The following is a 27834-nucleotide window of genomic DNA, read 5'->3' as shown; positions in this document are numbered from 1 at the left end:
GTCCTATGAGCACTTTACAGACATTTTCATCCGTTTATCCAACTTCTCAAATAGCCCCAGAACGTAGGGGCTGGTGCTTTTCCCATTTTTCAGGTGAGGAAACTGAGGACACTCGGTGACTTGCCCACAGCTGCCCAGCAGGGAAATGGTTGGCCAGTCCCGGCACAGGAATCCACGCAGGGGCGGCAGTGGCTGAGGAGCAGAATTTGCGCTCAGATGTGTTCCGCGGGCGGGAGCCAGCCGAGCGGTGATCTGCGGGGGGCATGTCCACCCCCCCGACAGAGCTAGCCAGGCTCAGATGCAGGGGAGCCGAGGGAAGGGGAGCCACCAGGTGCGTCCATGGCCCACCTGTTCCTTCCAGTCCCGTGGTGATGCCAGGGACTCACGGCAAGGGAAGCGTTGTGAGCGGGGCGGTCCCTCCGGGCGAGCAGGGGTTAAGGCCAGCGACGCCCACGTGAGAGCACCTTGGGACAAAGCCACACACCCAACCAGCTGCCGGTGCTGCTGGTGCTGCTGCTGCCGCCTTGTGCACCCCGTCCTGCTGGTTCCACCTGGCACAGGACAGAGCCGCTGCACTCACGGGGGAGGAAAAGTTTGGGAACCCAGTGCGGAGGACAGAGCTCAAACCTCAGGTCCCCACCCCACCCCATGCCAGGCGGGCACCCAAGCCCTGGCTCCTGCCGCCTGCCCAGAGGCCACCCCGCCTCCTAGACAGGTAAGTCCCTGGCCCTGCTCTACGACGACGCAGACGCAGACTGAGCTCCCCAGCACCAGTCCTGGGACCCCCGTCACCTCCCCTCTGCTGCCCCTGAAAGCAGGACACTCACACTCCCGTGTGGGCATTTGACAAAGTTTCTACGGGCTTCTCTGGCTGGAAGTTAGCGCCCCTGGCAACCTGCCCAGGACGCCAGAGCCAGAGACTTAAAAGGGTCATTGTGGACCTAGGTGGGGCCAGGGAGGCCGAGAAGGTAGGGACTGGTCCCCGATCCCCCCACGCTGGGGCAGGGAGGCCCGCGCAGGGAGGCAGCAGGCGAGGCAGCCTGGCTCCTGGTGGGTGTGTGGGCCTCCTGGAGCTTCCAAGGAGACTCCCCAGTTTCCAGGCAGCGGCCCCCACCTCCCCTACTGCTGGGACCCGCAGGACCCGGGGAGGGGTCCCGTGCTGGGCTTATCTCATGCATCTGGAGTCCCTCTCTGGGCAGCACCTGCCAATGGAGAAGCGCAAGAAGGGGGTGGGGGTGAGCAAGGTGCTGGGGGTCCCTGGGGGCAGAGGAAGCCCAGAAACAGCAGAGGACAGGGTTAGGTGGCGAGAGGTTTCTTTTCTGGGTCGTTTGCTCCCAAAAGTGCAGGACAAAGAGAGCTTCCTGGCCAGCTAAGTGTCCGATTGCACCTCATGCCTCTTTGTCTGGGGCAGAGAGGGTCCCTCGGGGCTGGGTTGGGGGCACAGGCATACAGCTGGTTTGGAATTTGGGGTCACTCCCAGGGAGTGGAGAGCTTGAGAATCTGGAGTCTGTGGGGTTGGAAGGGGACAGATCTTGACTGTCGGATCCCACCTGCCTGGGGTTTTGGAGAGAAAATCCACAGAGTCTGGGAGATCTATGCCCCCGGCCGCTCAGCCTATCTAAACGTCAATTTTCCACTCTGTGAAATGGGTGCAATCCGAGTCGGTGCAACCCAGGGCTGCAGAGGGCAGCAAAGGAGAGCGTGGGCAATAGATTCTCAGTCACGGGGGGAGTCGGGTGTAAACTGTCCCACCCAAAATCGGGACTCAGAGTGCCAAGCTCGCCACAATGCCCCATCCACCTTCCTTAGACAGAAGTTGAACTCGGGCTCAGAGAGGGGCGGCCACTTGCCCAGGGCTGCACAGTAGAGAACGGATGCCAGGCAGATAGGGGAGCGGGGGGGTCTGGGGGCTGCCCTTGCCTCCTACCTCCTTCCCCCCCCAAAACCAAACACTCCCGGCTCAGCATCTTGTAAAAGTCCTGCCTCTGCGGCTCAGTGTTTCCGCGTGGCCCTGAGTTCTGGCGAAAGTCCACTGAGGCCAGTTTGGGTTCCTGTTCTTCCTCCTCGGCCTGGCCTTGTGCCACAGAAGCAGTGTTTGCTCAGGGAGGAGCCTGACACCCTTTGGAATGGGCTGAGGTTAGCGAGAGATGCCACCAGGAGGAGGGGCCGCCCCGGGAGCGAGCTTGCACTTATTGAGCACCTACTACGTGCCGGGTGCCGCTCCGGGGCCTTGGGGATTCTGGGCAGGAAACCAGACGGACAAAGCTCCCTGGTCTGGCGGGCTTGTATTCAGGTGGGTGAAGACATATGAGAAACAAGACGTATTATAAGGAAGTGAATCATATCCGGGGTTAAAGACTGGTCAGTCCCATGGAGGGAAAGATGTGGAACAACAGGGACGGGAGTGAAGCAGGCAGAGAGGTATTTTACAAACCTCAGTAGAAAGATCAGGGCGGCCCTGCTGAGCGGGGGACATTTGAAGAGACAGAAAGGAAGTGAGGATTTGGGCATTCCAGGTACATGGCTCAGCCCGTGCAAAGGTCCTGGGGCAGGATTGGGCCTGGCATGTTGGAGGAACAGCGAGGAAGCCCATGTGACCGGAGCAGAGTGGGAGAGGAGGAGAAGGAAGGGGGGGGACTGGGGGCAAGTCATGCAGGGCCTAGGAGGCTGCATATGTTGGTAGGACTCAGGCCTTTACCCCTAGGAGAGTGGGAGCCCCGGAGGGCTGTGGGCACAGGAGGGCAGAGGAATGTTCCAGGGCTTGGCAACATGGGGGGACCCAGGGCACCATGGGGAGAGCCCTGTGCCATAGGAGGGGGTCAAGGCTCCAGTGGGGACAAATGGAGGTGATCTCACGGCATTCCCAAGGCTGGGGGGTCCCCACATGCCATCTGTGCCAAGGCCTGTCCGTCTGTCCAGATCCCTGGTGGTGCCTATTACCAGCCTGGCCTCTGCGCCTATACCCCAGGCCAGCTCCCCTCAACCGGCCCTCAGGGAAGCCCCCCCTAGGTCGCCAGTCCTTACCTGCTCTGTGGCCGGACCTGCCACACCCTGAGTCTGTCCTTCTGGGGTACACGGCACGGGTGTTCCTACTCTGATCAGAGTCTTGGGTGGCTCCCCAGGAGCTCTCTGGTCATCTCAGCTGTGGCCTAGGCGCTCGGGGTGATACAGGGAGGCGCGGGGCTCACAGACCAGCAGGGACAGCAGATCCTCCAAAAGTAGCCCGGAAATAAACGTGCAGTGAGCGAGCTGTGACCTTAGCTCACAAACATCAACAGGTCCTTAGCATTTGTGTGGTGACGGAGTATCGATTAATGTCAGGCTCTGGTGCGCCCTCCCAAACCTCCGGGGCTTCCTGTTGCCTCTGGACTATTTATTGTACAACCCCTGGAAACTTTTTTTTTTTAATTTTTAATTAAAAAAAATTATTTCACAGCTCTTGTGGCTTAGAGCTGACTGGTAGCGCGGCAAACTTGACTCTGGTCCATAGAAACGCAAACGAATTTTGCTCAACGGAGACTGTTGATTATTGCCCCGTGGTTAGTGTCTGGCTTATTGTTTATCTGTACATTCGTTGCAGTGTTCTTGATGTGTGTGTACACGTGTGTGTACACGTGTGCGCACGTGTGTGTGCACCAGCACTCTGCCGTTCGGTTCATGGTGACCGTGGTGGGATGTTGATGTATTAGCTCTGACAACAAACCGGGGTCGTGGAAGACGTTAGTGCTGGGGGAGACCAGGTGAGGGTCATGTGGGGACTCTCTGAATTATAGCTGCAACTTTGCAGTCAAGTTTTTTTTTTTTTTTTAAGATTTTATCTATTTATTCATGAGAGACACAGAAAGACAGGTAGAGACGCAGGCAGAGGGAGAAGCAGGCTCCCTGTGGGGAGCCCGAGGGGGGACTTGATCCCGGGACCCTGGGGTCACGCCCTGAGCCAAAGGCAGATGCTCCACCGCTGAGCCACCTGAGCGTCCCCTTTTCTGTCAATTTTTAAATGATTCAAAGTGAAACGTTTGTTTGTTTCCAAGCTACATCTTGCAGGGCCTGCAGGTTGGGCCTTCCGGGTCACCCCCCCTCCCCCGGGCCGTCCTCCCACAGTGGCCACCAGGGGGCGCCTGCGAGCACCTAAACTAAGGCCCCCTCTGCCTACTGCCCTCCAGGGCTCCCACCTCCCAGCAGTAAAAGCCCAAGTCCTCCCCAGGGCCCCCAAGTACAGGACCTTTCTTATTCCTCTTCCCACCGTCCCCTCCTCCTCCTCTCTCCCCCTCGCCCACTCTGCTCCCGCCACACAGGCCTCCTGGCTGTTCCTCCAACACGCCAGCCCTGTCCTGCCCCGGGGCCTTTGCACAGGCTGTGCAGCTGCCTGGAACACCTAGATCTCCCCAGGGCTCCCCCCTCATCTCCTTTAGGTCTAATTGTTCGTCTGCTTAGACCCCTCTCACCTAGGTCACTCCTACTGGATTCAGTTTGTTTTTTTTTAAGATTTTATTTATTTATTCATGAGAGACACACACACAGAGAGAGGCAGAGATACAGGCAGAGGGAGAAGCAGGCTCCCTGCAGGGAGCCCGAGGTGGGACTCGATCCTGGGACTCCGGGATCACACCCTGGGCCAAAGGCAGATGCTCAACCACTGAGCCACCTGGGTGCCCCTGAACTCAGTTCTTGTTTCAAGGGCCATTCCTTGGGGAAGCCCTTCCTGAGCCCCCAGCCCCCGTACGTCCCCCGCTGATGCACTCAGAGGTCTAGGCGGTCCCTTTTACTTGTGCTACGTGACGATTCGACTACTGTGTGCCTCTCTCAGATCTGTCTCGTCAGTCCTGGGCACACAGTGGGTGTTCAGTAAGTGCAGATGACTGAGCCAGAGCTGGCCAGGCTGCACAGCTGCTCAGGGCGGTCTTGGGTTCGAATGACACCGTCAGGCCACAGATACAGCCTCAGCCTCCTGCAGCCCCACAAAGCAGCCTTCACCGGGGAGGCCCCAAGCCAGTAGGTGACTCCCGGCCCCCAGGCTTTCACCTCTTCTGTGGCCAGCTCTCTGGAGGAGGGGGAGGGGGCCTCAGCCCCACCCCCCCACATTCTTGGGGTCTCAGTTTCCTCATAAGCACCAAGATCAGTGGAGCAAGGTCATCCCAGGGGTCCTTCTGGGACCCGCCTTCCCCCACTCTCCCTGCCTGGTTGAATTTGGCACGGAAATTTCAGATGGGAAGTCGGTCCCTATGGCCTGACACATTTTTGTTGCGTTAATGACTGAATAAAAACAATGAATGGAGTCGATTGATGAAAAGCAGAATTTTATTTCCTTACAGTAATCGGGCTGGGGGTGGGGGGTGGCGGCTGCAATAGGAGGCTTAAGGCCAGTTCCTCCAGCCTGTGGGGCAGCACTGGCCGCACCCTTTTTCTTTTTCCTTTTTTTTTTTTTAATTCAAAAAACTTTAATGCACCCTTTTTCTTTTTTTTTAATATTTTTTTTAATTTATTTATGATAGTCACACAGAGAGAGAGAGAGAGAGAGGCAGAGACACAGGCCGAGGGAGAAGCAGGCTCCATGCAGGGAGCCCGACGTGGGATTTGATCCCGGGTCTCCAGGATCGCGCCTTGGGCCAAAGGCAGGCGCCAAACCTCTGTGCCACCCAGGGATCCCTGCACCCTTTTTCAAAACCCTGCATTTGGTGGGCCGCCTGGCCGGCTCAGTTGGTGGAACCTGGGACTCTCAATCTCAGGCTGGGGGGTTCAGGCCCCACGTTGGGTGTGGAGCTCACTTTATTTTTATTTTTTAATTTCTTTAAAGATTTTATTTATTCATTAGGGTACCCTGGGGTCACGCCCTGAGCCAAAGGCAGATGCTCATCCGCTGAGCCACCCAGGCGTCCCAATTAAAAAAACAAAAAACCCACAAACTCTGCCTTAGAGCACAGGGTCATCTGATGGGTACTAGGGAGCCACTGAGAATTCTTGAGCCTGAATAGGTGGGGGCAAACGTCGGGTGGTTAGAGGAAGACCATGCGTCTTGGGGTGGTTGCCCCCCTTCCGAGGCTGGTCCAGAGTGGGGTTCCTCTACTACATTAGTGCCATTAACATTCTCACCCAGGTCATTCCTTGTGGGGAGCAGTGCTGGGCGCGGGGGATGAGCAGCACCCCTGGGCTCCACCTACTTGATGCCAGGCATCTCCAAGTGTCCCCCAGGGGCAAATTCCCCTATAGCGAGCCAGAAGCACTGTATGGAGCTAGGGGCGCGGGGTCAAACAGAGCCATACGGGGTGGGTTTGGGGGGGCCAAATCCAGCTCTTGCTGGCGGCGCTTGCCACTCAGTCAGGCTGCCAACGCGTAGACACGTGGACATCCCGTGTACCCGGGGCGAAGCAAACGCTCAGTAGACGTGCACCAGGGGGCTCATTACCTACAAATTCAACCCATTTGTTCCCCCCATGATGGTGCTGAGGTCTGTAGTGGAGCGGGAGTTTAGGACGCTCCTCACCTACAGGCCTCTCCGGGTGCTACAGACGCAAACACCCACGTTCGTTCGCGTGTCAGTGGGGAACTTATTTATGTTTTCCTATGACTCATTAAAACTAATACACAGCGACTTAAAAAGAAAAAAAGTTTGACCTTGGTCTACCTCAAGTTGTTCTGTGTGCCGCCTGCTGGTGGCCTGACAGCAGGGGGTGGGGGGGGTGACTGCGAGACACGGAGCTTCCCCCCCAGCCTCGAGGTTTCACGCAGGTCCTCAGAGGGGTTTCTGCAGAGACTGACTGTCTTGGGGACCTTTGGAGATGCGTGAGGGGCCCATTCGGGCCGCCTGGGCTCTAGGACTAGTGTTTTTTTTGGGGGGGAGGTACTACAGTGAGGAGGGGTAAGAAGTCAACTCTGGGGGCCTCGAAAATGTTTATTACATCCTATTACAGCGATTATACCGTCCACGTTGTTCCCTTGGCAAACTCTTACCCAACCTTCAAAACCCCGCTGCCGTGTTCCCTCTTCTGGGAAGCATTTCCTGAGACACACACACACACACACACACACACATGCACACACACACCCCGTCTCCTTGTTTCTCTGCCTTTCTGTGCCGCAGCGTGGGGCTCCGTGGGGCTCCTTTCTGCCGGAGTTGCCTGCATGAGGCTGGGAAGGGGCCTCTGCCCAGATTTGCCCTTCCGACCTTGGCGCGAGGTGGGGCACCGAAGAGCTGGGCCTCAGGGTGTGTGTGCATATTTATATTTACACGTAAAGGGGTGAGGAGCGCGGGGTGTAGCCAGGGGCAGCTCCAGCCCCCCTCCCCCCGGGGGATCCCTCCCTCCCCCCCAAGGAGGGGCTCTGCTCGGGCCTTCCCAGATCTTACCTTCTAAGGCCCAGGAGGAAGCCTGACCTTTGCTCCCAGGAGCCTGAAGAATGTTCTGGGCCAGGCCAGGCCCGCCCTCCTCAGCTGGGGGCCCGGCGCCCTGCGGGGTGTGAGGACGGGGCTCTCCGGGTGCCAGTGGCCCAGCACCTTCAGGAGGTCGGTGCGGCTGACCTCCCTGGGCCTCAGTCTCCCCGTCTGTGTGATGGGGGTGAACCTCCCGCGGCTGGGGAGCCCCGCGAAGGCCCAGGCCTGCGTCCCCAGGTCCCCGGCCCTGCGCTTGCCCCCGCGGTCACAGGCGTCCCCACCCGGAGACGCGCGCGGGCCCCGGGCGCCGAGCCGCGGGCCCGTCCGGTCCGCCGCCCGCGCTCCTCCGGGTCTTCCCGGCAGCCGGGTCCCGCCGGCCTCCAGCCCCGACGGCGGGCGAGCGGCGCGGCGGGCTGGGAAACCCGGACTGGATCGAGGCCCGGAGCCTGGATCCCGCGCTTCGGGCGGAGGCGGCCCCGCGCGGCCCGGGGGCGGGGCGGGCGGGGCGGGCGGGGCGGGCGGAGGAAGAGGGGCAGGTGCAGCGGCCGCGGCCGGGCGGGCGGGAGGAGGGCGAGGGCCGCCGCCGGGGCCGCCGCGAGCCTCCGCCGCCTGCTGCCTCGCCCCCAGGTGGGGCCCGACTGCCCGTCCAGGCCCCCCGAGGGGCACGGGCGCCGCAGAGCCCCGGGGTGGACCATGGCGGTGAGATTCCAGGCGAGTAGCCGCAGAGGGCGGGCGGGGGAGGGGATCTAGCAGGAGTGGGGCCTGCGACCCGGACCCGGGACCCCAGACCACCCCGGATGACGGATGGGGAAACTGAGGCCCGGACGCAGGTGCAGGCGCGCGGCGAGGTCCCTGAAAGCCGTCTCTGGGGTCTTTCTCTGCCCCCAAGGTCCGCTCCGTTACCTGGTGGATCTGGGTTCCAATTCTGACTTTTCTGTATGACTCTGGGCCAGTGAATCAAGGCTTCCCGGTACTTCGCCTATAAAAGTGATGATCTTCGCTTTAAAGAAGGTGCAGGGAGGATCCCAGGAGGAAAATGTGTTTTAAGCGCCCGGCACGCATGGGGTGCCCAATAAAGATGTTTACGTCCGGCTCCTGGGTGTTCGGCCGGGCTGAGCTTGAGCAACAGTGGAAAGGCGGCAGTGACTTCTCTTGTGGGCTGGAGTGGCTTCAGGGAAAGCCACGAGGCTGCTGGAGAGGGAAGCAGCATGCATGTATGAGCGCCTGCTGTGTACAGGGGTGGCAGACATAGGGGTCGAGAGCCCCTTTTCCACAGAAGCAAACATGCTGGATGGAGAGGGTCTCCGTGTCTCTATTTGGGGTACCACACTGTCCAGGGATGGAGCTTGAACTGACTCTTCCACAATCGCGGTATTGGGTGGGAGATCGCGCCTGGGGTTGGGGGTAATGGGGGTAAACTGAGGCCATAGGGAAATGTGGCTCAGCCCAGACCACCCGGCCTGATCCCTGAGGCCGGGCCCTTCTGGTTGCCGCCTGAGCCCTGAGGCCGGGCCCTTCTGGTTGCCGCCTGCCGGGGAAACAGCTTCCAGAATCCCCTCCCCGACTCGCCTATCTGTGGCCCCCCTGCCCGCCTCCGGGCCTTTGTTCTGGAGGTGGGGGGAGGGGGAGAGAGGACTCCAGTCCCGGAGCCCAGGGCGTGGGGTTGTGTGCCTGGGTACCACCTGACCTGCCCCTCTGGGCGACTCCTCCTCTCCCCACTGTTTGTCAGTGGGTCCGAGCCCCCGCCCCAGCCTCCGGGCTGGAGGAAGGCACAGGCCCCGCCCCCTCAGCTCACCTGGATGGGTTACCTGCTGTGGGGTCTAGGAATTCCGGACACACCTGGCTGATTTCCTGACCAAATATACCTTTTATGTCACCACGTACCTGTTCCTCAAACTCAGTCTCCCTGCTGGTCCTGTGGGGACTACGCTGGGGTCCAGGGCCGCCAGCCCTGCCCACCAGCAGGCCCCAGACTAGAGGGGTATATGGGAGACAGTGGACAGGGGCATCCCAAATTCTAGTAATTAGGGATGTGAGATGTGTGTCTGGGACCACTGAAGACTCATTTTCTGGAGGAAGAGACAGTGGCACTGGGGCTGTGAAGGATGAATAGGAGTTTGCCAGAGAGTACAGCACCTGCTAAGGCGTGGGGCGGAGGCTGATCGCCAGGCCCAGGAGGTGCCAGTGGACGTCACCAGAGTGTGCAAATAAATAGCCGGCCTCACCCAGCCTTCACAGCCCAAGAGGAAAGACCAGAAACTTGCCAACCGGTGATTACACAGGGTACATTTAAGATGGTTCAGAGGCCCTGAATAAAGCGCAATAAAACAAAGAAGAGTGCTAGGGAGCCAGGGAGGCTTGGGCAGCCAAGGAGGGCTCCTGAGGAGGCAGCTTTTGAGCTGAGACCCTGAGTGGCAAGGGCTGGCTGTGCACAAATCCTGGGAGGGTGTGTTAGGGACAGGGGTCAGTCAGGGAAAGATGTGGAGGTGAACTAGGCTGACAGGGGCTGCGGGGTTAGCCTCCCCCCCCCCCCCACGGTTTTCATCAAGGCCTCAGAGCAGTGGAGGCACCTATGAGAGGTGGGATGAGCCTTGGCCACCTGCACCTGTCCCCCTAGGGGCCCTGGTACTCTGGGGCTGTTTGTTTGTTTGTTTGTTTCTTTCTTTCTTCTCTTTCTTTTTTAACTTTTCTATTTATTCATGAGAGACACAGAGAGAGAGGCAGAGGGAGAAGCAGGCTCCATGCAAGGAACCTGATGCAGACTCGATCCCAGGACCCCGGGATCATGCCCTGAGCCAAAGGCAGATGCTCAACTGCTGAGCCACCCAAGCGACCCCCTGGGGCTGTTTCTTTTTTTTAATATATTTTTTAATTTTATTTTATTTTGATAGTCACACAGAGAGAGAGAGAGAGAGAGGCAGAGACATAGGCAGAGGGAGAAGCAGGCTCCACGCACCGGGAGCCCGACGTGGGATTCGATCCCGGGTCTCCAGGATCGCGCTGGGGCTGTTTCTTAAAATAAGGCCAGGAAATCAAAATTCTGGAGGGCATTTCATGATACAAAGTGTAAAATCAAACCAAGTGAAAAAGATTGTTTTGAAAAATAAGCTTCCAAAGAAAAAAATGAAATAAGCAGCAGGATGCCGTGGGTGAGGAGCAGGGGTGGGGGACGGGCCACCCGTGTCCACCGTCTGCTGTGTGACCTCCCGCAACTTCTGGACCTCTCTGGGCCTTCCTTTGCTCTCCCTTGGTGTAGGAACAATATTGGTGCCGCGGCCTAAGGCCCCTCCGGGTTGAACGAGGTGGGTGCGTGTAAAGCTCCGGTTGGCAGCCAGCACGGAGCAGGGTTTTCTCCTCCGTGCACAGGAGGAATGTCGGCATCCTGCCCTCTAGGAACCAATGCCGGGTCCCTGGAAGGGACCTTTCGCGCGTGGGGCTCCCTGCCTGGCCCCAGCTCCTCTGCCGTGAAGGACCAGGCAGCAGGGACCCGGGTTACCCATTTTACAGGCAGGGAAACTGAGGCCGGAAGAGGCGCAGGGCAGCCAGCAGAGGGGTTTGAGTCTGGGTGGTGAGGGCTGCCCTGGGCTCCCTGGTAACCGCAGCCCGGTGCCCGCGAGGCCCCGCCCTTGGCTTTGTTCCTCTCCCCTCCCTGGGAGCCAGGAATGCTGCTCTCCTGGGAACCTTAAGAAAAGGCCCTGGAGCCGCCAGCGGGGGTTCCTCTGCGGAGGGCATCACCCACCTGCTGTGCCAGGCTGGGGAGGGCCTCCCCCCCCCCCGCCCCCTCCCCCAGGAAATAGGGCCCCCCAGTGTGTGTGGGGGGGTGAGCTCCTCCTCCGCCTTCCCTCTGGCAGGTGTCCTGCAGTGTGGCCTTCCCGTCTAGAGCACCAGCACGGGCCTGAAAATAATCTGGTATTTCCACATTCCCCAGCCGCGACCTCCGTCAGCTCTGTTTTCTTGGCAGGTGACTTTGCCTCTCTGGGTCTGGAGGCCCTGTCTGTGCGGTGTGGGGGGGGGGGGGGATAAGAAAATCTCCTTCAATGAGTGCATTAAATGAGATAGTACATGGAAAGGGCTCCACTGCGAACGAGACGAACAAAAATCTCTGTCCCTCTGGATCTGATTTTTCTTCCTTCCTTTTTTCTTTTTTCTTTTTTTTTTAAAGATTTTATTTATTTATTCATGAGAGACACAGGCAGAGGGAGGAGCAGGCTCCCTGCAGGGAGCCCGATTCAGGACTCCATCCCAGTACCCCAGGATCACGCCCTGAGCCCAAGGCAGATGCTCAGCCGCTGAGCCACCCCAGGTGACCCCTGATCTGATTTTCTAGAGAGGGGAGTTGGACAGACCCCCCAAAAAATCCAGAGGACGTCAAGGGGTCAGAAGTTGTGTGCATTAGGGCACCGTGTTGGGGCAGGGGGTTGGGGTGGTCTGTTGTGCAGTGGGCCGGCCTCGCTGTTCTAAACCGGCAGGTGGGGAGGCCGTGCAGATAAGATAACAAGTGAGCCACGAAGAGCAGGGGTGAGGGGAGGAGCCTGGTGGAAATCTGGGGGAAGAGGGTTTCTGGCAGAAGGAACAGCACATGCAAAGGCCTCAGGTGTTGGAGGGACCCTGAGGAGCCCCAGGGTGGCTGGAGCTGAGTGTGCTCCCTCTGCCCAGCAGGCCTGGCTTGAGCCCCCAGGCACGGGGCCCCTCACCCCCACCCCCGGGCTTGATCCCCCTCCCCCCAGCCGTTTGTCTTTTCTCTGCTCGTACCTGTGTGGTTCACTTAAACCAGGGTCTCAGCTTTGGCATTTGGACATTTGGGCCTGGACTGTTCTTTGTGGGGGCTTGAGCAGCATCCCGCCCCCCCCCACCCGGGTGCCAGCAGCACTCCGGGTTGTGATGACCATGGATGCCTCCAGACGTCGCCAAGTGTACCTGGGGGTGGGGGGCAGAATGGTTCCCGGCTGAGATCCCCCCCTTGACTTAAACCCACTTTGCAGATGAAAAAGCTGAGGTCTCCAGAGAGGTGGCAACCTGCCTGTGGGCTTGGGACCATGGGGGCGCCAGAGCCAGGCCCCCACCCGGGGCAGGGGAGGTCCCTGAGTGCCCCAGGGGACCTGCCACGGCCTCACGCCCGCCCTCTGTTCCCTCCCGCAGGTGCTGGACATGGAGGAGCTGACCATTTGGGAACAGCACACGGCCACGCTCTGCAGGGTGAGGCCTCCCTCCCCCCGAATGGGTGCCAATGAGAATGTCACCTGGATCCCGGGCTGCTCAGCGGGAGGGGAGAAGCTATGTGCCCACGGGAAGTAAAAGCTCATCGACTACCTCATCCTCTCTTAGGACCCCCGGCGAGGCTTTGGCATTGCGATCTCTGGTGGCCGGGACCGGGCCAGCGGGTCCGTGGTCGTGTCTGATGTGGTGCCGGGGGGACCCGCGGATGGCAGACTACAGTGAGTATCAAGGTGGCGGGGGGCGGCCCCAGGAGGGACCCCGTGTGCGCCAGTGCTGGGAGTCAGGAAAGTGCCGGGTGCCTTCCAGCACCTTCGACACAGGGCTTGGAGCTGGCTGCATGGCCCTCACTGTCCCCAGGGCACTTCCTGGTCCTTCCTGGTCGGTCTCGGGGTCATAGTGGCCCCACGGCATTCCTGGAATGAGAAGTCCTGGAACCCTGTCTTGGCTGGAGGGAGGGAGACCCAGGGTTCTGAGCCCCGGGGGGCAGTAGGGCTTCTGGGAGTTACGTTGGGGGAAATGGTTCTGGGACCTGAGCAGCTGCCGGGTGACACGGCTCAGCCCCGGCACAGCTTCAGAGAGAGAGATTTTGAAACACAGGGAACGAGGAGAACAGCAGGAAGAGGACATTGACAGAAGAAATGGGGGTGAGGAGAGACCAGTTATAACCACAGCCTCCGTTCTGTGGTTGCGTTTTATTATTATAGTAGCATCCACGACTGGCCCCCGTTTTACAGATGAGGAAACTGAGGCCCAGAAGAATTGATGTCTTTGTGAGACACGGGACAGTGAATTAGAACGAGGCCTTTGTGGACCTGGGAGTGATGGCCCCAAAGTGGGGCACTGGGGCAGGTGCCGGGGCACCAGGGACGGGGGCCTCCTCCCTGAGACCCAGCCTCCTCCCTCAGGACAGGCGACCACGTCGTCATGGTGAATGGGGTTTCCATGGAGAGTGTCACCTCCACCTTCGCCATCCAGATACTCAAGACCTGCACAAAGTTGGCCAACATTGTGAGTGGGGTCAGGTGGGAGGGGAGCCCCTGGCACAGTGGCACCGCTGCGCCCCGCTGAGCCCCCCCCATCCTGCAGGCCACGGGCAGAACAGGTGTGAGCTTGTCCCATTTCACAGCTTGGATGTTGAGGCCCAGAGAGGGACTGGGGTCCCCCAGGAGCACCCAGGGGACGGGGTGGAGCCCTGAGCTGACCCTCCCCTCGCTCCCCTGACAGACGGTGAAGCGTCCCCGGAAAATCCAGCTGCCTGCCACCAAGGCTGGCACCTCCGGCCGGGGACGCCAGGGCTTGGAGGAGGAGGCCGACTGCGGCCAGGGCTATGACGGCGACACGTCCAGTGGCTCTGGCCGCTCCTGGGACGAGCGCTCCCGCCGGGCGAGGACGGGCCGCCGGAGCCAGGCTGGCAGCCGTGGGCGCAGGAGCCCGGGCGGGAACTCGGAGGCCAACGGGCTGGCGCTGGTGTCCGGCTTCAAGCGGCTGCCGCGCCAGGACGTGCACATGAGGCCCGTGAAGTCCGTGTTGGTGCGGAGGACGGAGAGCGAAGGTGAGCCGGGGCGGCCGGGGCGTGGTGCTGGCCGTGGGGTCAGAGCTCCCGCTGAGGTGGCCCCCCGGTCACCGCCCGACACCCTGTCCCGCGTGGCGTGCGTGGGCGCGGCAGGATAAAGCCCCCAGGGACGTCCCCATCCTGGTCCCTGGGACCCAGGACGTTGCCTCCCATGACGAGGGGACCTTGCAGAGGGCAAGTCAAGGCCCCCGAGGTGGGGGTGACCCTGGGTTCCCGGGGGGCCTCTGGAGAGGGAGGCAGATGGGGGGAACCCCAGAGACGGGTAGACCCCACGCTGCTGGCGGTGAGGACGGCGGAGGGGCCGCGGGCTGGGGAGGGGGCGCCTCTGGACGGGACAAGGCCGGAGCTGGCCTCCCTGGGGGCCCGGGGGGGTGGTGACCAGCCCTGCCCGCCCCTGGGTTTTAGGACTTCTGACCCCAGTACTGAGATTACAAAGTAGCATTGCTTTAAAGCCGCTGAATCCGTGGCAATGGTGAGCAACCCCAGAAAACTGAGGCCCGGGGACACCGATAGAGTCACGAACCTGGAATTCCCTTCGTGACACAAACAACGGGGATGTGACCTCTGACCCCACCTCGATTCAGTGGCAGCACTGTGACCTTTGAATTCTAAATGTCATGTGACAAGTGGCACCGGGGCCCCGTCCCCATCTTGCAATTCAATAACAAGAGTCACGTCCTGAAAACAGGAGGCGATGTCATTAAGGGTCTCCGTGGGGTCACGCTGGAGCCCCTGCGGTGACCAGCAGGGCGCTGGGAGCCAGGGGCAGGGGCCGAGGCTCTCTGTTCTGTCCCAGGCCTCCCCCAACCCCACCGGTGGCGGCCCCGGAGGGCGGGAAGGCCGAGGGCAGGTGAGAAGTCAGAGCTTGAGAGGAGCCCGCAGCCCAGACCCCAGGCCCCGCCTCAGTTTCCCTGCTCGCCCCCACAGAGTTCGGGGTCACCCTGGGCAGTCAGATCTTCATCAAGCACATCACCGACTCGGGCCTGGCCGCCAGGAATCGCGGTTTGCAGGAAGGAGACCTCATCCTACAGGTGTCCCCAGGCTTCCTGTCGGGGGCGGGACAGGGAGACCGGGAGGCTGAGGTGTGACCCTGCCACCCGGTGGGCAGGGCTGGCTGCAACCTGCTGCCTTCCGCGCTGTTGCCTGTTTCCCAGGGACCCCCTGCCCCCGGCCTCTGCCCAAACGCGGCTAGATGTCAGGTTCTGGTAGCCCCCCCGCCGCCGAATCACACGGGGGCTCCGGCCCAAGGGGGTCGGGGCCCACGGTCCAGAGGCCAGGCTTAGAGGAGCGGCTCTGCCGTGCAGTGGGTTTCTTTCCAGACTCCTCTCCTGAAACTCTGTTTCTAGCCATTCCTAATTTTTTATTTTTTAAATTTTATTCTTTTTAAAGATTTTATTTATTCATGGGAGACACAGAGAGAGGCAGAGACACAAGCAGAGGGAGAAGCAGGCTCCCTGTGGGGAACCCGATGCGGGACTCGATCCCAGGCCCTGGGGTCACGCCCTGGGCTGAAGGCAGAAGCTCAACCACCGAGCCACCCGGGTGCCCCCCACACGAAGTTTCTAAGCCACGTCTAAGTGTCTGATTCCAGGACCTCCCACAGATTGGCTGTCTACCCCCGCCCCCTAGTTAGACTTGTTTCTAATGTTTGTTCCTGGTGTTTCCTGGGAAACTCCCCTTGGAGGGAATCAACCTGCTTCTAATTTTCCCCTAGCACCTACCCCGCCCCTCAGAAAACTGGCCGATTCTGGGTCTTGTGGGAGTCACTTCTGGGCGTGTCTCCTCTGAGCAGGAGGAAGCCAATTCTATTATTTCCTCTTGAGAACGTCTGTTTCTATGAATTCCTGGGGACTGTGTGTTTCTAGTCCCCCCACCCCACCCTGTAAGCTGTTTCTAGTATCCACCCCCCACCGCCCCATCTGGCGTGGACTCACCTCCTGTCTTCCTTCCCGGCCCTTTCTAGATCAATGGTGTGTCCAGCGAGAATCTGTCCCTGAGCGACACCCGGCGCCTGATTGAGAAGTCCGAGGGGAAGCTGACGCTGCTGGTGCTCAGGGACCGAGGGCAGTTCCTGGTGAACATCCCGCCGGCCGTCAGTGACAGCGACAGCGACAGCTCCTTCCTGGATGGTGAGGGGCCCCCGGGCAGGTTGAAGGGAGAGAGGCCAGGGGAGGCCGAGAGGCCCAGAGAGGCATAGAAACATGCCCGAGGCCGCACAGTAAGCCGGGCTGGAGGCTGTGGCCGAGCCTGACTCCGTCCGGGCTCCTTTGCTTCGAGGAGCCTTGATGTTCCTCCCTGTGAAATGGGTCCGGCCTGGCAGGTGTGGGCCGGAGGCCTGAGGGGACGTGCTCTCCCCCGCAGACATCTCGGCCCTGGGCTCAGAGCTGTCTCAGGCGGTGCCGTCCCATGTCCCACCGCCACCCCCGCATGCGCAGCGGAGTCTGGACTCCGACGGAACCGACTCCCCCAGGTACGTACCCCCGACGGCCAGAGCGCTGGAGCAGGAGGGGATCGTGGGCACGTCTTTTCCAGCTGGTGCCCTGCCTGGAAGAGGCTTCCCCCTCCCACCCGTAGTCCTCCCGGCCCCCAGGACGGGGCTCTGCATGCTTGGTATGGGGCAGGGCAGGGGGGGACCTGGTATCGATCGCCTGAAAGCAAAAGGAACTGAATTTTACAACACATCCCCGGAGATGTCAGAACACAAAGGGCCCCTTTTTAGGGCTTTTCTCTTGGGGGCAAAATGGCCGTGGATGTGTGTGGGGGATTGGAGGCTGCTTGTTCACTGTGGTGACGTTCGCAGGCGGGGACAGGTGGCAGTGACCTTGCACTGGTGTCCCGTGGTGGCTGTAACAAAGTGCCACAAACCTGGTGGCTTAGGATGGAGAAGGGTGTGGGCTCCAGGGTCCCAGATGAGGGTGAGGACAGGGCCACATTCCACTGGAGGCCTGGGTGGCGCGGGGCTCTCCGAGCTTCTGGGAGCTTCCGGGAGCCTCCCCTGCAGTCCTGAGCCCGTCGTGCCCACCTCCTCTCTGTCTGCACATCATCCTCTCCCCCGTGCATGTCTGTCTCTCTGCCCCAATGTCCCCATTTTATAATCCCCCATGGGTTCAGGGCCCTCCCCGCTCCTACTTGTCGGACCTCCTGTCCCCTGATTACACCCACAGCGACCCTATTTCCAAGTACCTCCACGTTTGGAGATGCTGGGGCTTGAGAGCTGAGCCGATGAATTTTGAGGGGACACGACTCAATGTCTATAGTAACCTAAGTGCCCCACACGTGGGGATTCGACAGCGGGAACCTTCCTAGCCTCCCACACCTGTGAGGCAGGGGGTCGGTCTGTTACCCGTGGCTGTGGGACAGGTTACCCTACAGCCTGGCAGCTCGGAACCCTGGACAACCTTCTCAGGCCGCGTCTGAGAGCCTGGAGCCAGGGCGGCTTGGCGGGGGCCGTCGAGGGCTGGAGGATCTGGGAGTGGGTGAGCCATTCCCGAGCTCACTCGCGGGGCGTTGGCAGGAGGACACAGGTCCTCGCCGGATGGACCACCCCTCTTGTGCCGCTGCTGTCCTGGGTGCCCCGGGACCTCTGGAGCGACACAGGGCAGCATTTCTCCAAGGGTTTTGGGGGGTGACTCTCGCATGACCTTACCGGGCATCCCGCTTGTGCACAGGAGGAGGATCTGCGGGGCCCGTTTCTCTGATGTGGACCTGCTGGGGGGGGTCGTATTTTCAAACCTCTTCCCCACCCCAAATCACCCAGTGCTAAGTGCTGACATGGGGGCTGATGGTTTCCTCCACGCGTGTTTATCGGAAAGTGACGGGAAAGTCTGGAAAGTAGGTCCTGCGTGCTAAGCGCGGATGGGCTTTGCAGGTGACCTTCTGACCCGTCTAAGTCGTCCAGCTCAGGCCGTGATGACAAATGCCGGGCGGAGGGGGGTTGTGGGCCCGCAGCCGCTGCTCCTCATGGCTCCGGAGGCTGCAAGGTCACGGCCGTGGCTGCGCTGCCCCTGCTGGGGGCCGTCACCCCGCCGCCCACAGCTTCCCGCTGTGCCCCCTTCCCAGGGGCCGCACCCTCATGACCTCACCCGACCTGTCACCTCCCAGACACCGCAGCTCCACAACCACAACCATCCCACTGGGGTTGGGGGGACAGGGACACACTCAGGCCAGAGAACCTGCTACCACTTCTCACTAATACTGAGATAATACATGTGACCGCCTGTCACCGGCTCCGTCCCTTGGAGCCAGGGCTCCTGGTGGCCCTGACTCCGCTGTCCCCGGCACTCGCTCGGAGGGAGCACGGGCCCCACGGCCTCACGGCTAGGGAGGGGCAGACACAGGCCTTGGACCCGGGTGCACGCGCACTAGAATCCCCCAGTCACCTCTCAGCGCGCACCCCCACTTCACCCAAGTACTGTCTCCCTCCAGGGACAGTCCCCCCCTTCGGCGGGAAAATTCTCTGGATTCCAGAACCATCTCGGAACCCGGTGAGCAGACGATGCGAGGGTGGTAACTCTGAGCATCCCCCTGGTTTTTCTGATCCCAGCCAGTGAGGTTGTGCCAGGCAGGGCGGGAAGGGCTGGCACGGGTCTCAGGGGTCAGCGGCAGCTCCCTGGGAAGGGCGGAGGGCCGGGTGACGGCGCCGAGGGGCAGGGACGCCGCAAGGCAGGGGTGCGGCAGCGGGAACAGCCCGTGTGCCCGGAGACAGGCTGCTGTTCCCTTCCAGACGCCCCGAGGCACAGCAGCTATGACATCTACAGGGTGCCCAGCAGCCAGAGCGCAGAGGACCGTGGGTATGTCCCCCGGAGAGAAAGCCCACCCGCCCAGACCCGCACATCCCGGGGCCGCCTCCCTGTCATGCTACCCTGCCTCCTGGCACCAGTGTGTTGGTGGGGCCACCGTGCGGGGCTGGGGCCCGGAGCAGGTGCGGGGCTCCCCCAAGGACGCCCAGCACGCCCCCTGCACCCACTCGGGCTTGACCCCGCCCCTGCCTCCCCCCCAGGTACAGCCCCGACTCCAGGGTAGTCCGCTTCCACAAGGGCACGACCATCGGGCTGCGGCTGGCCGGCGGCAACGACGTGGGCATCTTCGTGTCGGGGGTGCAGGAGGGCAGCCCGGCCGACGGGCAGGGCATCCAGGAGGGAGATCAGATTCTGCAGGTGACGCGGGGCTGGCGCCGGGCGTGCAGTCCCCGCCCGCGCGTCCCCCTCTTTGCCCACCCCCGCGGACAGGCGACACCCCGTGCAGACATTTGAACACTTTAACGTCTCTCTGCCTGCGTCATGACCCTGGTGGCTGGACCACAACCTTACTGATCGGGGCACGACTTGCCCAGGGCACAACCTTGTCCTTGTCACATCCTGGTTATCAGTGTCCCCAACCGTGTCATCCAGGTCACGCCCTTGTCCCATTCACGGCCGTGTCATCAACATCATGATCTGGTCATTGGTGTCACGGCCACGCTCACCGTGTCCTGACTCTATTGTCTGTGTCACGGCCTCGGCTACTCCCCCACGACCCCCATGACCTCTCCAGTCCCTCTGTGCGCCACCACGCGGTGTCTTTCGCGGCCTCATCCACGTCGTGCCTTCCCCATGCATCTTGCCTCCCTCCACACCTGTCCCCTCTCACAGTTTTACATTCTCATCCCTGTCCCCACGCCCTCACTCCAGTGTCCCGCTGTCCTCCCGGGAGGGGGCTCTGCAGAGGCCGAGCTGGGGTGACCAACCAGGGGTCCCCCGGTGGCCGCGGCCCGTCTCATGCCCCCTTCCTGGCAGGTGAATGACGTGCCCTTCAGGAACCTGACCCGGGAGGAGGCTGTGCAGTTCCTGGTGGCGCTGCCGCCGGGCGAGGAAGTGGAGCTGGTGACGCAGCGGAAGCAGGACAGTGAGTGCGTGTGGCCGGGAGGGCCGGGTCCGGGCGGTGACCCCCGGGTGCTCACCAAGCCCCCCACTCCACAGTCTTCCGGAAAATGGTGCAGTCCCGCGTGGGCGACTCCTTCTACATCCGCACACACTTCGAGCTGGAGGCCAGCCCACCGTCGGGCCTGGGCTTCACCCGCGGGGACGTCTTCCATGTGCTGGACACGCTGTGCCCCGGCCCCGGGCCGAGCGGCGCCCGCGGGACCCACTGGCTGGCCGTGCGCATGGGCCGCGACCTCCGGGAGCAGGAGCGCGGCATCATCCCCAACCAGAGCAGGTGCGCCCCCCGTCCCCCCGGGGCCTCGGCTTCCCCGCCGGCGTTGGCTCGGCCCCGCAGCACAGTCACGGGTCCCCTGCCTTCTCCCCAGGGCCGAGCAGCTGGCCAGTCTGGAGGCCGCCCAGCGCGCCGTGGGGGCCGGGCCAGGTGCCTCCGTGGGCTCCAGCGCGAGGGCCGAGTTCTGGCGGCTGCGGGGCCTGCGGCGTGGAGCCAAGAAGTCCACCCAGCGGAGCCGCGAGGACCTGTCGGCTCTGACCAGGCAGGGCCACTACCCACCGTATGAACGCGTGGTGCTGCGAGAAGGTGGGTCCCCGGGCCGGGAGGGTGGGGGGTGCCACGGGGGCGTCGTAAGATTGTCGGAGCTTCTGGACCCGCGATCCATCCACGTCCAGCCTTGGGAAGCCGCCATCCTTACCTTTCTCTGCTCACCAGAAATAACCCATTTTTTAGGGTGCTGGAGGAAACAGGGAAGGGCTTCTTTCCTTAAAAATTCATTCCTATTTCCAGTTGACACATGCAAGCCACGTAGGTAATCTTGAAAAAGAAATGGTTAAAGATAAGTTAAATAATTTATATCTAAACCATTATTTTAATAGATAATCCAATTATGGAATTAGTATTTCACATCTTTCTTTTGTGCGTGTGTATTGTCTTCGAATTCCAGTGTGTGTTTTGCACTCAGAGCAGCACGCCTTGGTTCAGAGGAGCCGCGTTGCAAGTGCCCCACGGCCACACGTGGCCAGCGCTTGTTGCAGACAGCACAGCGAGAGGGGGCGGTACTCGCAGTGGGTGCTGCTGGCGCCAAGCAGACGCCGTTTAAAATACAGGCGTGCAGTGAACGGGCGTTAGACCCCACCTTGCACACGCATGCTCACAGCAGCCAAAATGTGGAAACAGTCCAAATGCTCATCAGTAGATGAAGGGATATAATACAGCATGTCCCCCACGCGCGGGCATGTCCCCTGGCCACCGACAAGAGCCAGGCGCCCACATGTGCTGCCCCAGGGATGGACTCTGGGCCCATGATCCTCAGGGTTGGAACCAGACACAGGAGGCCCCACAGGGTGTGAGTCCACATGTGTGACACGTCCAGGACGGGTTCCTGCACGGATGAGGAGGGGGCTCATGGGGGCCGGGACGGGGGTGGGTTGGTGACGGCTGATGGGGACAAATTTCCTTACGGTGATGAGAATATTCTGAGACTTAGTGGTGGTGGCTGCACAGCTCTGTGAATGTACTAAATGCCACTGACCTGTACATCTTTTACTGTACATACAGTAAAATAACTAATTTCATGTCATGTATGTTTCAAAACATATGTAATAATTTTACAAATATTTTTTTAAAGATTTTTATTTTATTTATTTGTTCATGAGAGACACACACAGAGAGAGGCAGAGACACAGGCAGAGGGAGAAGCAGGCTCCATGCAGGCAGCCCGACATGGGACTTGATCCCGGGTCTCCAGGATCATGCCCTGGGCTGAAGGCGGTGGCGCTAAACCACTGAGCCATCTGGGCTGCCCTCAAAACCTTAATTTTAAAAAGTCACAAATCTTAACTAAAAAAGTTAATCCAATCTTTAGAAAAACAGACAGAAGCAGCACATAGATCATAAATCCTTCCTCTGGTGGGGAGACAGCCCCGTCGGGATTGCAGGAAGGAGAGTGAACCCTGGCCCACGGCCTTGGGGGGAGAAAGAATTACAGCAGATGCAGAGGCCTTTAAAAAAAAAAAATAACCTGCCGATGGGAATGGGCTGAGTTGATGCTCCAAGGTCCGGGAGAGGAGAAAGATTTATGTTTTATTTTTGTGAGAAAGACTTCAGAGGCCAAAAACTTAATTTTGACCAAAGAATGTTTAGAAATCAAGGTATGGAGCTCTTGGGAGAGGGGCCTGTAGTCCAGGGGCACTGAACAAGAGCGGGGGCAGGGTATAGCCCAGCAGGGAGGCAGCATGGAAAGGGTGCCTGGGACTGTGCGCCAATAAAACTTTATTTATAAAGCAGGCAGGGGCTGGATGTCGCCCCCCCCCCTCCCCGGGGCTGCTGTAGTTTGCAGACCACTGAGTCGGCTAGGCTCAGCTGCTCCAGCCGGCCGCCCACCTCACCCCCGGGACAGCTGCAGACACAGACGAGATGCAGCCCAGGGCGGCCTCCCCGCGTCTTTGTTTTTCTGTGCAACTGGGGTGCAGGGTGGCTGCCCACACCTACCTGGGGGGCGGTGCTAGGGGCCAGGAGGTGAAGCAAGGCCGCTGTGCTCGTGCCCCATTGGCCAGGACAGAGTCACGTGGCCGTTGCCTGCAGGGGATGCTGGGAGATGTAGTCTTTGGCTGGGCAGCCGTGGGCAAGGCTGGATCTGGTGTCTTTGCTGCAAATGGGACCTCGACTGTTGCGGTTTCTGCGCCCTCAGCCAGCTTCAAGCGCCCAGTGGTGATCCTGGGGCCCGTGGCGGACATCGCTATGCAGAAGCTGACTGCCGAGATGCCTGACCAGTTCGAAATCGCAGGTAAGAAGACAGGTCCTAGCAGGGCCTTGTTGGCGGGGAGGGGGTTGGGGATCCTTTGACAACCGTTTCTCTACCGCGGGGGTGCCGAGGCAGGTTGGTGAGCCGGCTGCTGTTTGGGGAAAGGGCTAGAACAGCCCATGGGAAATGGGAGTCACAGCACCCTTCCGACGCCTGGGCCAGATGTCCTGAATCAGTCTGGATTGAGCCTCAGAATCTTTCTTAACACAGTTCACCAGGTAGCCAGTGTGCTCCCCCCCTTCGTTTGTTAAAGAGGTATTTATTGAGCCACAGACACGGGCACTGAGCAAGACAGAGAAGTTCCCCGGGAGAGGTCCAAAATTCGCAATGAGCTAGAGTGGAGGGTCAGCAAATGAAAGCTCCTGGGCCAAACCTGGGTCCTCAACTTTTATACCACCTGCTAAGAATGGAATTTACACATTTTAAAAATATTTATTTATATATATATATTTGGAGAGAGAGAGTGTGCACGTGAGCATGAGAGCTGCGGGGGCGGGGGGGGGGAGGGAGAGAGGGCGTCTCCGGCAGACTCCCCGCTGATCTCACAACCCCGAGATCATGACCGGAGCCAAAATCACAAGTCGGACACCTAACCCGCCGAGCCACCCAGGAGCCCTGCATTTACACATTTTAAGTGGCCTAAGAGAAGTTAGATATTTTGTGACACGTGACAGCGACAGGAAATTCAGGTGTCGGCATCTACAAATAGTTTCATTGGGGTACAGCCACGCCCTTGGGTTTCGGATCGTCTGGGGCTGCCTCGCAGCGGAGACAAGTTTGTGCGGAGCGGATGCGCTTAAATAGAGCAGCCGCCGAGCTCTTGGTCGGGAGCCCCCAGCGCAGGGTGGGGCGGCTTCTGCAGCCGGAGGGTCCCCCTGGCCGGGCCTTCGAGTGAGGCTGTTAGGAGGGCGTGTGTGAGCTGCAGGCAACGCCGCGGGCCCAGGGGACCAGTGCCCTAAATCCGTTCCGCTCTGCAGGGTGGGGTGACCCCCGGGCTGGCGCCTTGCCCTCTCGAGACCCTGCTTCCTCGTCTCTCCCTCGGGGGCCGTTGTGCTCGGGAGGACGGGTGAGGGACCAGGGCGGGTGCGCGTGGCCTGCGTCCCCAGGCACTGGGGGGGAGCCCGCGTGAGCTGTGAGGCTCAGGAGGCGAGGCCCTCTGGCCCTTTGGGGCTTGGCAGCTTTCGGGAGGGCGACCTGGGAGGCCGGGTCTGTGGGACGCAGCCTGGTGGGAGGAGGAGGCTCCGGGCATGGTTCAGAAGGCGACGTGCGAGGCGAAGTCACACCCGAGAGGGGCCATCATGTAAAGCAAAACAGACGGACGGAGCAGGTGTCCGGGAGGATGTGGAGCAGGTGCGGCCCCAAGGTGACTGGGGCTGGAGGGGGCGGTGCCGGGGAAGACCGTTGGCAGCTCCCCGGAAACTTAAATACAGAGTCAGCATCTGACCCAGCAAGTCCGCGTCTGGGTCTATACCCAGGAGACGTGAAGGCCAGGCCGCAGCCTGGGACCCGCGCCCTGAGCTCCGGGCAGCGCTGTCCACTGCGGGCACACTGCGTTCTCAACCCATCGACAGGGGAGCGGGGACACATGGTGAGGCCCGTCCACACCTGGGATACGACCCAGCCCCAGGAAGGAAGGGGCCCGACACCTGCCCCCATGTGGACGGACCCCGAGGACACTGGGCTCAGGGAGGGGACCCAGACCCAAAAGGATGCCTCCTGTAGGACCCCACTCCCAGGAGGTCCCCAGAGGAGGCCCGTCCACAGAGACAGAGGAGGTGGTGGGAGCCAGGGGTGGGGCAGGGGGGCGGGGGTCAGTGCTTCTTGGGGACAGGGTCTCCATGTGGGAGATGGAAGGTTCTGGAGATGGTGGTCGGGGAGGGTGTGCGCAGCGGGGTGAGCGTGCTTCGTGGTGCCCTGAGCTGTGCGCTTAGAGATGGTTACGATGCTTAATTTTATGTTGTCCATATTTTATAATAATTAAAAAAACACATAAGGCTGTTACCGCCTCTTCCTTCCCGGTCCCCCCAGGGCAGGCGTGCCTCCTGCTGCCTGGCTGTACTGGAGGGCTTCCTGGGGGAAGCCGCGCTCCACCTCAAGTCCTAGAGGGCAGATGGGGGGCAGGAGAGCCGCTTCCATCCACACGGTCTGGGCAGAGGCCTCCACAGAGCTGGGGTCACCTCCGCACAGAGACTCCAGATCAGGCTCTTTCCCTGCCCCCCTGTTGGCTCAGCGACCGTGAGCCCGTGACCTTAGGTCCCCGAGGCCGAGTCCCATCTGCCTGCTGGGTCAGTGGCCGGGAAGGCCACGGTGGGCCCGGAGGCCGAGCGCAGCAGCCTTAGGGTGGCCGTCAGGGCGATGGGAGCCCGGGCGGGCTGCGCAGCAGGAGGGGCAGGGAGCGGGGAGCTTGGGCGGCTGGGGGCGCCCCTTCTGAAGCTGCCGGCTCATCTCCCCGCACAGACAGCGTGTTGAGGACCGACAGCCCCTCCAAGATCATCAAGCTGGACACCGTGCGCGTGATCGCGGAGAAGGTAAGCAGGGCCCCCCCGGGGGGGAGGGCGTTTCGAGGGCGGGGAAACCAAGGCCCAGGCCTCCGACCCCTCTCGCCCCACCCCGCGTGGTGATGTGGGGGCCTGCGAGGGACACGTGGGGGGGGAGCCCTGGGCCGTCACGGACCCCGCCCCCGCCCCCCGCGGGCTGCCTGCGGCGCGAGCCTGGGGTCCACCTGGCCCTTCACCTCCGTGTCTGGTCGCCCCCTGCCTCCCCTGCCTCCTGGCCCGGGTCCTGCTGTCCGCCCCTCCCCTCCGCCCAGAACAAGCACGCGCTCTTGGACGTGACGCCGTCGGCGGTCGAGCGCCTCAACTACGTGCAGTACTACCCCATCGTGGTCTTCTGCGCCCCCGAGAGCCGGGCGGCCCTCAAGGCCCTGCGCCAGTGGCTGGCGCCCGCCTCCCGCCGCAGCGCGCGCCGCCTCTACGCGCAAGCCCAGAAGCTTCGGAAGCACAGCGAACACCTGTTCACGGGTCGGTGGGCGGGGCCGGCCGGGGGCGGGGCCAGTAGGGGGCGGGGCCAGGAGGGGGCGGGGCCTGGCCGGGTGGGCGGGGCCTCCCTGACGCCGCCCCCTCCGCGCAGCCACCATCCCCCTGCGCGGCACGAGCGACACCTGGTACCAGGAGCTCAAGGCCGTGGTCCGCGAGCAGCAGACCCGGCCCATCTGGACGGCGGAGGACCAGGTACGGGCGTGGGGGGGTGGGGGGTGTCCGCGGCCCAGATCTGGCCCGAGGTTCGGGTCTTGACCCGGCTGGGACCGAGGCCGAAGGCTGGTGTCCTGGGTCTGGGGCCTGGGGGTGGGCGTCTCGGCTCAGCGCCCCCTTCGCCCCCAGCTGGACAACTCGTCCGAGGACAACCTGGAGCTCCCTCACCGCGGCCTGGCCGACAGCTCGGCGGATCTGAGCTGCGACAGCCGGGTCAACAGCGACTACGAGACGGACGGCGAGGGCTACACGGACGGCGAGGGCTACACGGACGTGGACGAGGGGCCGCCGGCGCCCGCTCTGGCCCGGTCCTCGGAGCCCGTGCTGGAGGAGGAGCCCCGGAGCCCGCGGGATCACGGGAGAGCCTCGGGTGCCCGAGGAGCCCGGGTGAGCGGGCCGGGTGGGCGTGCAGGGGTCCTGGGGTGAGGCCGAGACACACGGGGGGAATGGGGTCCCCTCCAGGAAGGCGGCGAACAGGGGCGTCTCTGCTCAGACCCGTGTCTCCCACCCAGACCCAGGGTGTGGGAACCGTGAGTCCCTGAACGACTTAAAACCAGTGCTTTAACCTCCGTGCGTCCTAACCTGGGTACAACGGACTAGATAGATCTTGAGGCTCCAAGCGGTTGTTTAAACCCAACGCACTTACCCAAGTCCCAGCCTGCACGACCTGGGTGTTGACCAGTGACAAGGATTTATATGCTATTTATTTTTTGTGAGGCTGCCTCAGCCCCCGCAGTGCCTTTCTAGAAGTTCGACAAAGGTGCCCCTTCCTCCAGGCCCTCTCTGGTGAGATGTGAAAATGGACGAATCTATGAAATGCTCCCTGGAGTTGTGCAGTACCCAACCTGCTCAGCTGTCCGTGGCAGCCTTTGCATACCCAGACTTACTTACCCACCCCTGGCCCAGTGTCTCTTCTCACTAAGAGTTGGAGGAGCTGCAGAGCTGAGTGGGGCAAGGAGGGAGTCTGTGGGCAGTGGAGCCTGGGCCCAGGTGGGGAGCTGGACGGGGTGGGGAGGTGCTGACCTCCTTTCTCCCCTCCCCCCAGGTGGACAGGCACCCCTACCACAGCCAGGGGCGACAGGACAGCATGCGGTAAGAGCCCCCGCGCTCCACACTGGAGTCCCTCAGCCCTCTTCCTGGGACTCAGGCTCCAGGGGTCAAGGGACCTTGAACCCAGCTCTGCCTTCACGTGCTCCCAGCCCTGTGGGCGGGATGAAGGCGGAGAGGCTGATCCCACCCCACGCAGTCAGGGCCAAGGAAGTAGGAGCCTGCTTCCTGGGAGGACTGGGAAAGCTTGGGGGAGGACAGGACACGAGCTGGGGCTTTGAAGGATGTGTAGAAGTTCGTTAAGGAGGCCTGACACACCCACGCACACCCACCCCCGCCATGTGCAGCCCCACTTGTCTCTGTGCACACCCACTGTGTCTGGCAGAGTCAGCCTCAGGTAAGGGCAGTTCCAGCCTCCCCACCGGGCTCACGGCCTCCCCTCTATTTCCTGATCCCCAGGACGTATGGGCAGGAAGCCCTGAAGAAGAAGTTTACACGAGCTCGAGATGTGGAGTCCTCCGATGAGGACGGCTATGACTGGGGCCCGGCCACCGACCTGTGACCCCTCCCAGGTTCCCTGGGGCTGGACCTGGTTTCCCACTCAGAACCCAGAACCCCGCGTCCTTCTGCCAGTCATTAATAAATAAGAGTATTTTCACAA

At 61.4% G+C, this 27834-nt stretch overlaps 2 protein-coding genes across 5 annotated transcripts in view; one reads left to right on the top strand and one right to left on the bottom strand.

Moving 5' to 3' along the window:
• The window catches only part of PIP5K1C (phosphatidylinositol-4-phosphate 5-kinase type 1 gamma), a 62676-nt gene extending 55047 nt beyond the window's left edge, over positions 1-7629 (bottom strand). Inside the window, exon 1 of the mRNA XM_077860490.1 lies at positions 7343-7629. The gene's annotated coding sequence lies outside the window, so the exon portion shown is untranslated. The remainder of the gene's footprint in view (positions 1-7342) is intronic.
• On the top strand, positions 467-27834 carry TJP3 (tight junction protein 3). 4 transcript variants are annotated; one of them, XM_077860470.1, is made up of 21 exons: positions 467-715; positions 12506-12562; positions 12692-12801; positions 13489-13591; positions 13808-14135; positions 15084-15187; positions 16120-16285; positions 16518-16626; positions 18582-18640; positions 18880-18946; positions 19156-19312; positions 19931-20039; positions 20114-20351; positions 20443-20654; positions 22762-22857; positions 25333-25403; positions 25685-25895; positions 26005-26105; positions 26256-26513; positions 27172-27218; positions 27633-27834. In XM_077860470.1, exons 2-21 carry the CDS (start codon positions 12515-12517, stop codon positions 27733-27735), a joined length of 2697 nt encoding a protein of 898 aa, XP_077716596.1. In that variant the 5' UTR covers positions 467-715; positions 12506-12514; the 3' UTR covers positions 27736-27834. The 4 variants fall into 4 exon arrangements, with proteins under 4 accessions (XP_077716596.1, XP_077716598.1, XP_077716597.1 ...); XM_077860472.1 differs by lacking the exon at positions 467-715 and adding an exon at positions 2214-2293; XM_077860471.1 differs by lacking the exon at positions 467-715 and adding an exon at positions 7936-8077.

This window comes from Canis aureus, chromosome 19 (assembly GCF_053574225.1).
Source record: "Canis aureus isolate CA01 chromosome 19, VMU_Caureus_v.1.0, whole genome shotgun sequence".
Taxonomy (NCBI): Eukaryota; Metazoa; Chordata; class Mammalia; order Carnivora; family Canidae; genus Canis; species Canis aureus.
This window is presented reverse-complemented; position numbering and strand designations above follow the sequence as displayed.